Source organism: Pararge aegeria, chromosome 8 (assembly GCF_905163445.1).
Source record: "Pararge aegeria chromosome 8, ilParAegt1.1, whole genome shotgun sequence".
NCBI classification, from domain to species: domain Eukaryota; kingdom Metazoa; phylum Arthropoda; class Insecta; order Lepidoptera; family Nymphalidae; genus Pararge; species Pararge aegeria.
Genome location: NC_053187.1, coordinates 15,970,153 through 15,981,075, shown reverse-complemented (window position 1 = coordinate 15,981,075; position 10,923 = coordinate 15,970,153). Strand labels below are relative to the sequence as shown.

General features: G+C 33.6%; 1 protein-coding gene across 2 annotated transcripts; it reads right to left on the bottom strand.

Annotated features, from left to right (window-relative positions):
• Positions 1-822: 822 nt before the first annotated feature.
• Positions 823-10,879, bottom strand: LOC120626067 (proliferating cell nuclear antigen). 2 transcript variants are annotated; one of them, XM_039893353.1, is made up of 7 exons: positions 10,758-10,879; positions 10,386-10,505; positions 9,869-9,975; positions 9,266-9,423; positions 2,557-2,673; positions 2,051-2,226; positions 823-1,082 (listed from the first exon to the last, which is right to left on the bottom strand). In XM_039893353.1, the coding sequence occupies exons 2-7, from the start codon at positions 10,497-10,499 to the stop codon at positions 972-974; spliced, it is 783 nt and encodes a 260-aa protein (XP_039749287.1). In that variant the 5' UTR covers positions 10,500-10,505; positions 10,758-10,879; the 3' UTR covers positions 823-971. The 2 variants fall into 2 exon arrangements, with proteins under 2 accessions (XP_039749287.1, XP_039749286.1); XM_039893352.1 differs by having other exon boundaries at positions 10,834-10,862.
• Positions 10,880-10,923: the final 44 nt, after the last annotated feature.

Here is a 10,923-nt window from a genome sequence, read left to right as displayed (position 1 = left end):
TAAAACATTGCTTTAAGAGATGATAATATTAGACTATCTTCATTGTAAAAATAAGGATACTACCAATCTGCATTGCAGTAGCGTGGTGAATATTTGCTCTAAAATCCCACTCTCCTTTATGTGCATAGATCCGTCCCAGCAGTGGAATGCTAATAGGGAAATTATTTATGGTCCAGAAACAGAATTGTTATTATTCATACGTTTAAAATTATTTTTTTAAGAAAAATAAATATACTAAAACACATCTTGCCCCAAAGTAAGCCTAGCGTAGTTTTTGCTGTGGGAACTAAGATGACTAGAATATTTTCATGAATAATATAAATACTTATAATATGATAAACACCCAGACACCGTGAAAAACATTCATGTTCATCACCCAAACATTTTCCAGTTATGGGAATCTAAGCCACGGCTTTGGACTGCTAAACAGGGTCGCTGCCCACTGTGACAGTCGGCCGTCAAAGAGCATTCACTAGTTTCTTTGCTACTATGCAATGCTGAATGCGAGGTTCTTGAATATCTATTCCGTCGAATTTATCCAAATCGGTTCAGCCGTTTCAGAATGGTTTAGTTCTAATCACATTAACAATAATTCTTTATTTGGTAACCATAAGCCAATTAGGATTTCTACACTACTATAGTACAGAATAAATTAAAAGAAAGTAATAATCAAAAAATTATAGAGAAATTAATATTAAATATAAAAAATAGTAATAAATTAGAATATCTGCCTCCAGGCAGCCCTACCTGTAGTTAGATATAGAGCATTTGCTCTATTATACTATTGTGTATATTTATACAAATGTTGAAATAAAAACAATCTTTAGAAATTAATGTATTTTTTATTATTATAAAATGGACCAACTTAAAAACTAGCTCTCTCCGGTATAATATCACAATTAGATTGTAACACAGTACTTATAACATGATAATCAGTGAATTAACAATGGATTTGGGTGTATCTCTGTAGTTTAGCTGTCATCCTCTTCTATCTTCGGCGCTAAGTAGTAGCGGATGTGGCCGATATCAGGAATGCGGTATTCGACTACTAAAGGCACGTCCGCTGACATCGACAGTTGAACCTGGAATGAAAGTATTGCTTTTTCTCAAACCTAGATAAACATGAGATCAACTGTTAAGTCAGTGTATATGGTGTATTTGAAGACCTCCTTGGCGCTGTGGTCTTAAAGTAGGAGGGTCATTGGCTCGATTTTTATAGTTTGTGAATTTTCTCTAATCTGGTCGAAGAATTCGGCCGTGGCTAGTTACCAACAAAGACGAGTCGCCAAGCGATTAAGCGTTCCGGTACGATGCCGTGTAGATACCATAGGAGTATAGGCAGTGGCGTGCAAAGAGAGTATGCACACAGTATGCAGATGATATAAAATCAAGAAAATCTCCAATAGAAGTTACAAAAAACTTAAGGATAGGCATTGTAAGAGTTGCATAACCCTGTGCATAACCTCTTTGCACGCCACTGGGTATAGGTTTGATATAACTCTCATACTTCTTTCTATCATCTTAGACTGCATTATTACTTACCATCAGGTAAGAGTGCAGTCAAGGGCTAAAAAAATTGTATTACCGTCTTGATAAGTTACGTGTCACTACTACTTATGTAATGTTGTCACAACGTAATTGTAATCGAATGTTTAAGTCACCTTGTAAGTCCACTGAATGGAGGTTTCAAAAAGGTTAATAGAGTTGACTTTTTATCTAAAATGTATATACCACGGACAAAACTTAAATTTGAAAATCTCTACCCTCTGGTGATGTTTTTGTAGTTTTTCAATGTTAAACAATTTTCCACATTACACATTCAGATCACAAAGGAAATTAAATTAATGTTACAAATAAAGTAATTTGTGTATTTTTATTAATATATGTATAGCTTGGGGAGATGAATTGGGAATCTGCAATGTCTCTCTGGGTTTATAAATAAGTGAAACCTATAGTATCTTAGTCGCCATTTAAGACAACCACGGGAAGATAAAGAGCAGTAGATATCTTATCGGGACTGGAGTAAATTGTGAAGTAATTTTTGTATAACCTGTGGACTGAGTGATGTGGCCTTGGTGAAGTAGTTGAGGTACTGGCACGCGAAGGTGAGGGTAACGGGTTCGTCCATCTCAATTACCACAGCCTCCTCTTCTTTGTCTATTGACGCGGTTTGCGCCAGCTTTATGTTCGCAGAACCGATGTCCCCGCTCGCTGAGAACTTTACGCCTGAAAAAGATTAGATTCAAATTAGCCTAATTAAATAACTGATTCAGTAGCCTACTAAAAGTATTTTTCATGCATGCATATACATACATTCATTAAGAGTATCTCTTTTAATTTTGTTAGTATTTTTTTAAACTCTGTATTGATCAACAAAAAAATAAAGTTTACAAAAGGCGAACTTAATGCGAAAGCATTGTCTATTTCTATTTTTAAAACGTATTTTACAATAAAAATTAATAAAAAGATAAAATGTCTCCATAAAAAGACGAGTAAGACATTAACCAAGTATTTACTATTTACTGACAAGACAGAATATTCCTGATTTTTTTTTACCTTCTTTTGTGCAGGATATGACCATAGACTCGCCGAACTGTGACAGATCGCGACAGATTCTCGCGAACTCAGCGCTCGGCATACGTATAGTGCAGCTGTATTCAGTCTCTGGGATGCCTGGTGGTAAAAAAAAATTATGCTATGAAGGTGGATAGTTAAATTTGTCTTCAGAGAGTATAAAAAAAAAGTTTCTCCTGATGTTTGTACACTTTGATCTTTTATCTATGCACTTCTCAGCAATAGATACAAGTGATTCAAGAGAAGTTCACGTCATTAACATTCACATTAACTTATGCCAGCAAGCCAAAAATGGTAATGGCAAAGACTAAAAGTGGACTTATCAAATCACAAGAGCCCAATAGGTAAAACTAGTGTGGGAAGACGGAGAAAAATAAGTCAAAAAATTGCCTCAAGAGATATAGTGAGAAAAAATTTGATCAGCTTGGCCACCAACAGAAAAAAATGGGAAAATATGTAGTAGGCTTTTACCCACACAGGACCATACACAAAAAAAAACTTAATTTATAACAATGTTTAAATTTGTAAACAAACCATTTTAAATGTCTGGGAAATAAAGCTATAATAATAAAACATTCACATTATATATAGAAGAGGGAAGTAAAGAAAAGTTAAGGAAATGAAAAGTTAAGGATATATTTTTGTGCACTTACATGGCAAACTCTATGTAGACTTTACAAGATAAAATAAATTTTTGTTCCAAAAGAATTGTCTTATTAATTACTCCAAAGTATAATTGTCTTATTAATTTAGATACTAAAACCAAAGTTTTAGTATCTAAATTGCACCTGTGGTAAGCTGGGTCTGGTTGCTAGTATATTATCATTGCAATGTAGTTTTATAAGATTAAACATTAAAATAAAAAGGATACCCTATCCATACAGTGCACCAATTAAAATTGATGTGTTGTTAACATTCCTGAAGTACTATCCCTTGCCCTTGTCTTTAAGAACGGTCATCCTGACAGCATTTATGGTACGCTCTTTAATATTATAGAAAATGAATTTAACAAAATATTCAATTTCAAACATATAGATTTCAATAAAAAAATAAAGTTTAGCGATTGGGCAACTATTGGCATATACAAAAGTAAAGATAATTTGTATGAGCTCTATAGTGAAAAACAATATAACCATACTCCAGCTTTCCTACAACACGTAAAAATGTACTCTAAAACGTTTAAGAACGTTTGCTTTCATGCTAAGTCGCTATACTTTAAGGATCAAATCATAAAATCGGATAACAAAGTACAAACAACCTGGAAAATTGTTAATAATGAAACTGGGAAAGCTAAATCTCGCATCGTAAACTTTGAATTAATTATTAATGATAATAAAGTTACCGCTGACAGTGAGGTTGCAAGTACCTTTGAAAACTTTTTTCAGAGTGTTCCTATTTTGTTGACTGATTCACTTAATTCTTCACCTACTGAGCTCAGATTTTATTGAGGAACAACGTTAATGAGTGCAACGTTTTATTTAATTTTAAACATATATCTGCATATGATATAATAAAGAATTTTAAGTTGTTGAAACAGAAAAAAACCGGTGATTTATGGGGTAGGTCTGTAATGGTAATATCTAACATTATAGACGTTATTGCCCCTTACTTAGCCATACTTTTTAATGAATGTGTTGATAGAGGTACTTTTCCAAATTTGATGAAACATAGTAAACTTATACCTCTATTTAAATCTGGCAATAAAAACGACATGAACAATTACAGACCCATTTCAATCTTACCAGCTCTTAGTAAGGTCTTTGAAAAAATTATATTAAATCAACTTTTGAATCACTTCAATGTAAATAACTTACTACATCCGGAGCAGTACGGTTTTACTAAAGGTCGTAGCACCACGGATGCAGGCGCTAAACTTTTAAAACATGTGTACGATGCCTGGGAACGTTCGCAGAATGCCATAGGTATTTTTTGTGATCTATCCAAAGCATTCGATTGTGTTGATCATAAAACCTTGCTTCTTAAACTAGCCCATTATAGTATCAAAAACGTTGCACTAAATTTGGTTGCCTCTTATCTCAGTGACAGAACCCAAAGGGTTTGCATAAAAGACATTAAGTCGCAGGGGTCGGCTACGTCAATGGGTGTCCCACAGGGTTCAATCTTGGGTCCCTTTCTATTTTTGGTGTATATAAATGATCTACCACACCATGTCAGTGAAACCTGTGACATTGTACTGTTTGCAGATGATACATCTCTAATTTTTAAAACTGATAGAGGTAGAGACAACTCTGACGATGTAAGCCGTGCTATGTCGCATGTGTCGCACTGGTTTACTGTCAATAATTTACTTTTAAATGCAAAAAAAACTAAGTGTGTGGAATTTATTTTACCAAATGTAAAGAAAGTTAATAAAAATATAATAATAAATGGAGAATCACTAAAAATGGAAGATTCCACAGTTTTTCTGGGCATGACCTTGGATTATAAGCTTCAGTGGGGTACCCATATAACCAACTAAGCTCGGCTGCCTACGCCGTCAGGAAAATTAGACAGATTACTGACGTAGAAACAGCAAGACTTGTTTACTTCGCGTACTTTCATAGTGTGATGTCTTACGGGATCTTATTATGGGGCAAAGCTGCTGATATTGAAACTATATTCATATTGCAGAAAAGAGCTGTACGGTCAATATATAAACTTAAATCACGTGAATCCCTCCATGAAAAATTTAAAGAAATTTGTATACTTACGGTAGCCTCACAATATATTTATAACAATATAGTATTTGTAAGACAACATATTAGTCTTTATAAACAAAAGGTGGATATAAACAGTCAACTTACAAGAAATGGTCATAAATTAGTGACATCTGCGTATCGTCTGCGAAAGGGGCAGAAGTCATTTGTGGGATTGAGTATACGCTTTTATAATATGATTCCTAAAGTAATTTTGGACCTACCAATGCATAAGTTTAAAGAATGTGTTAAAACACATTTATTACAGCGAGGTTATTATACAATTGATGAGTTTCTTAATGACAAGGTTGCTTGGAAGCATCCGCCTCCGTTTTCATCTCTCACAAGATAGAAAAATGAATGTTAAAATGTAAAATGTAAATTTTTGATGTTGGCAAATAGCAACTGCTGAGTTTCTTGCCGGCTTCTTCTCGGTAGAATCTGCCTTCCGAACCGGTGGTAGAGTCACTACACACGGACAGACTTGACGTTTCAAAAGTGCTTGTATTAGGCCTACTTAAAATAAATGAATTTTGAATTTTGAATTTTTTTTTTTTATGAAGAAGATGTTATTGAATTAGAATCAAAGATTGTTATTGAAATAAATATTTGCATACAAAATTACTATGTGGTACAAAAATGTGGGTCTTTACTAAATTTCAAAAATATTCTATTAGACATTCAAGACTTTCTATTAGACTAGATATTGTACCCCTCCTTTGTATCCATCCTTTGGTCACCCCACAATATGAGAGGGCCATTACTAATTTCATCAATCTTTGTTTTCAAGTTTTCTATTACTCTGTAGAAGGTTTTTACATGAATATGAAGTAATACCAAACCATAGTACTTGTTCTAGTACTATAATTAATTCAAATAGTTATTTAAACTAGACAGTGAGACAACGGGGAAGCTCTGTAATATGAACATTGTACATCAAAACATACAGAGCTTCACCGGCAAAGAATTAGAAATAGAACTGTTTGTTGAAAAATTCAATATACACATATTGTGTATAACTGAGCATTGGCTCACTGGAGCACAAATAGCAGTTAACATCAATAACTTCAAAATGTCAAGTGTGTTCTTTAGAAAGACTGCTATTCATGGTGGATCCTTAATTTTTGGACGCAATAATATAACATGTAAGGAGCGAAAAGATATAGTTAGTCTTTCTGTGGAGCGCATAATTGAACTGTCTTGTGTGGAGCTGGAGCGTTTTATAATAGTGTGTGTGTACCATCCCCCCTCAGGTGATTTCAACCAATTCGAGGATGTAATGGAAGATGTCCTTAAGCGATTGTGTATGTCTACTAAAAATGTAATAGTATGCGGGGATTTCAATGTTGATATCTTATTACATAATACTACTACGACTAGGTTGTTAAACTTATTTAAATGCTTTAATTTGAATAATGCTTTCGATGAACCTACTAGAATCACAGCAACTTCAGCATCTTGTTTAGATAATATTTTTTTTAACTGTGATATCTTAGGTAAATCGATATTAAACAATTTAAGGTCAGATCACTGTGGCCAACAAATTACTGTTGTTGGTACAAATAGAAATAAACATATTGTTAAGTACAGGCCGATAACTCAGAGTAAACTGACGCGATTTGAAGGTGAAATATCAGCCAAAATTCCTGCTCTCTTTTTTGAAAACTGTCATCCCGACAATCTTTATCGTACGCTTTTCAATGAAATAGAAAGTGCATTTAATAAAGTATTTACTTTTAAATACATAGATTCTAATAAAAAAATGAGGTTTAGTGATTGGGCGACAATAGGCATTTACAAAAGCAGGGATAAGTTGTATGAGCTATATGACGAAAACCAATACAATCAGACTCCAACCTTCCTTGAATATGTAAAAAGTTACTCCAAAACATTTAAAAATGTTTGTAGACAAGCTAAGTCGCTATACATTAAAGATCGGATAGTAAAATCTGAAAACAAAATACAAACAACCTGGAAAATTGTTAATAATGAATCTGGGAAAACTAAATCTCGAGACGGAAATTTTGAATTAATTATTAATAATAATATGGTAACTACTGATACAGAAGTTGCTAGTACTTTTGAAAACTTTTTTCAGAATGTTCCTATTTTGTTAACAGATTCACTAAATTCCTCACCTACTGCAGCTCAGAATTTATTAAGAGGCAACATTAATGAGTGCAAAGTTTTATTTCATTTCAAACATATAGATGCATCGGATATCAGTAAAAACTTCAAGTTGTTAAAATTAAAGAAAACAGGTGATATATGGGGAATGTCGGTAAAGGTAATATCTCAAATTATTGACGTCATTGCTCCTCTTTTAGCCATAATTTTCAATGAATGTGTTGATTTAGGTACTTTCCCGAACCTAATGAAACATAGTAAACTCATTCCTCTATTTAAATCTGGTAATAAAAATGATATAAACAATTACAGACCTATCTCAATCTTACCAGCTCTTAGTAAGATATTTGAAAAAATTATACTAAATCAACTCTTATATCATTTTAATGTAAATAACTTACTACACCCTGAGCAGTATGGCTTCACTAAAGGTCGTAGCACAACGGACGCAGGCGCTAAACTTATAAAACATGTTTATGATGCCTGGGAATGTACACAGAACGCCATGGGTGTTTTATGTGATCTATCTAAAGCTTTCGATTGTGTTGATCATAAAACCTTGCTTCTTAAGCTAAGCCACTATGGTATCCAAAACGTTGCACTAAATTTGGTTGCCTCTTATCTCAGCAATAGAACCCAAAGAGTTTGCATAAATGATGCAAAGTCTCAGGGTTCAAATACCTCAATGGGTGTCCCACAAGGCTCGATCTTGGGTCCTTTTCTATTTTTAGTGTATATAAATGATCTACCGTACCATGTCAGTGGAACATGCGACATTGTATTGTTTGCAGATGATACATCTCTAATTTTAAGACTGATAGGAGTAAAGATAACTCTGACGAAGTAAACCGTGTTATGTCGCATGTGTCGCACTGGTTTACAGTTAACAACTTACTTTTAAATGCAAAAAAAACAAAGTGTGTCGAATTTATCTTACCAAATGTTAAGAAAATTGATAAAAATATAATGATAAATGGTGAAACACTAAAAATAGAGACTTGCACAGTTTTTCTGGGCGTGACCTTGGATAATAAGATACAGTGGGGTGCCCATATAGATTCACTAGCGGGTAAACTAAGCTCGGCTGCCTACGCAGTCAGAAAAATTAGACAGATTACTGACGTTGAAATAGCTAGGCTAGTTTATTTTGCGTACTTTGATAGTGTTATGTCCTATGGAATCTTGTTATGTGGTAAAGCAGCTGATATCGAAACTATATTTATATTGCAGAAAAGAGCTGTACGGTCAATATATAAACTTAAATCACGCGAATCCCTCCGTGAGAAGTTTAAAGAAATAGGCATACTTACTGTAGCTTCACAATATATTTATAACAATATAGTATTTGTAAGACAACATATTAGTCTTTATAAACAAAAAGTGGACATAAACAGTCGACTTACAAGAAATGGTCATAAATTAGTGTCATCTGCATATCGTCTGCGTAAGGTACAGGGATCATTTGTGGGATTGAGTATACGCTTTTATAATATGATTCCTAAGGTGATTTTGGACCTGTCAATGCACAAGTTTAAAGAATTTGTTAAAACACATTTATTACAGCTAGGTTACTATACAATTGATGAATTTTTTAATGACAAAGTTGCTTGGAAGCATCCGGCTCCGCTTTCAGCTCTCACAAGATAGAAAAATGAATGTTAAAATGCAAAATGTAAATTGTTGATGTTGGAAAAGAGCAACTGCTGAGTTTCTTGCCGGTTTCTTCTCGGTAGAATCTGCCTTCCGAACCGGTGGTAGAATCACTACAAACAGACAGACTTGACGTTTCAAAAGTGCTTATATTAGGCCTACTTGAAATAAATGAATTTTGAATTTTGAATTTTGAATATCTCAAAACAGCTTCTCACCTAAGTGCTCTAAGTCCAAATTCATCAGTTTCATCTCATAATCAGACACTTTCTCCTGGTTGGGACTCTCGAACACAAATGTTACCGTGTCAGCGTTGTCCTGCGCCTTCATTGTGACTGTGTCTTTGTCTCCCGCACACTTAAGAATTTTTGACATACTGAAAACAAATATTCAACTATTTGAATCCTTGCAATCCAGAAAACTTAACTGAATAAATCTTTTAATAGATAAATAAAATAAATTATTAATAGTTTATATCTAATTCAATAAAATACTTAAAATGCTTAATTGAAATTATAAAACACAATATCTAAAAAATCTAAAATCTGACTAACTTAAGATATATAACACAGTATTATAGGTATTAAGGTAAAGTTAGTAAAGATAAAAACCTAAAGAAATTTATTGACAAAATTATATTGAATTTAATTATCACTAAATTATGATTTTAATTAACTTTCTCAATCTGAATAACTGAATACTCTTTTATTTTCAGTGCCACATATAAATACAAGAAAATTGTAGATTATGCATATAACTTCATAAAAATTATGCCTAGCAATAGTCAACAAGTTGAAGACATAAAAATAAGAACTACATACCTTCCTAAATTCATGCCCATTGAAATATTTCTATCACATCTGTATTTATCAAAGCCATCAGCTCTTAGGGTCAGAGACACCAAAGAGACGTGCGAGTTATCCATAGCCTGAAAAGATAAACAAACATTACTATAATTACTATAATATAACTTTTAATTATTCATTGAAAGCAATAAAGTATAGCCAGTGCTGTTCGTAGGGTCTTAAATTTGAGCAATCCCACAGGACTAATTTAAGTCATCATGACCTCTAAAAGGCAGTTCTAGCTGTACCAAATGACAAACAATATCAGCATTTTGGATAGGAAATTTTGATCGATTGGTGGGAATTCAAACACCAATAATGACATTTTTTAGAATGGGAGTGTCCAACAACCAACAAATGCTACTAACTATTGACCGCCATGAGGTGAGTTCGCGCGTAGTTCAGGGCCGCCATAAAGATGGAAACTACTGTATATCACATTGAACACGTCAAAGCTACGTGTTAACCCCCAGGGTAGCAAAGTGAGACGTACCTGTAATTGTATCCCATTGTCATCACAGTCGAATGTGGCCTGAGTGAGGAGATCCTTGATGGCTTCCAAGACTTTCTTCAGGATGGAACTACGGAGCAGGCGTGCTTCAAACATTTTGACCTATCCAACAAGAATATCCTCTTTTAGAAAAGTCTCGCTTTAATTATGGAATTTTGAGACAACAAGACTGCTAAATGTTACTTTTGATCAAAAATGTCTGCTCTGATCAAGTAAATTTGCTTTAAAAGTAACAAAACTACTCAAATTGGTAGGTTGACATTCGGCATAGGTTACTTTAAGTTTCTTCTTAACTTACACGTTAATTCACTATCATAAACGAATAAAGTATTCATTATCACGCAAAATACTTACCGATTTGTTTGTTTTATTTAAAAAATAAAGTTAAAACAAGAATTTAAGTTTAATTGCAAACGTTGATGTCGCTGGCCTCTTTAAAATTTGACAGCAAAGCCGGCATCAGCGGGAAAAAATAGCGCCAAAATCACAAACGTCAACAGTTCAAATCATTCGTTCAGAA

Excerpts from the sequence above, each read along its gene's own strand:
- LOC120626067 (XM_039893353.1), bottom strand. The coding sequence starts at position 10,499 with ATGTTTGAAGCACGCCTGCTCCGTAGTTCCATCCTGAAGAAAGTCTTG. Across the intron at positions 2,674-9,265 it reads TTTGGACTTAGAGCACTTAG|GCATCCCAGAGACTGAATAC; the intron begins GTGAGAAGCTGT and ends TTTTACCACCAG. Across the intron at positions 1,083-2,050 it reads CCACATCACTCAGTCCACAG|GTTCAACTGTCGATGTCAGC; the intron begins GTTATACAAAAA and ends CTTTCATTCCAG.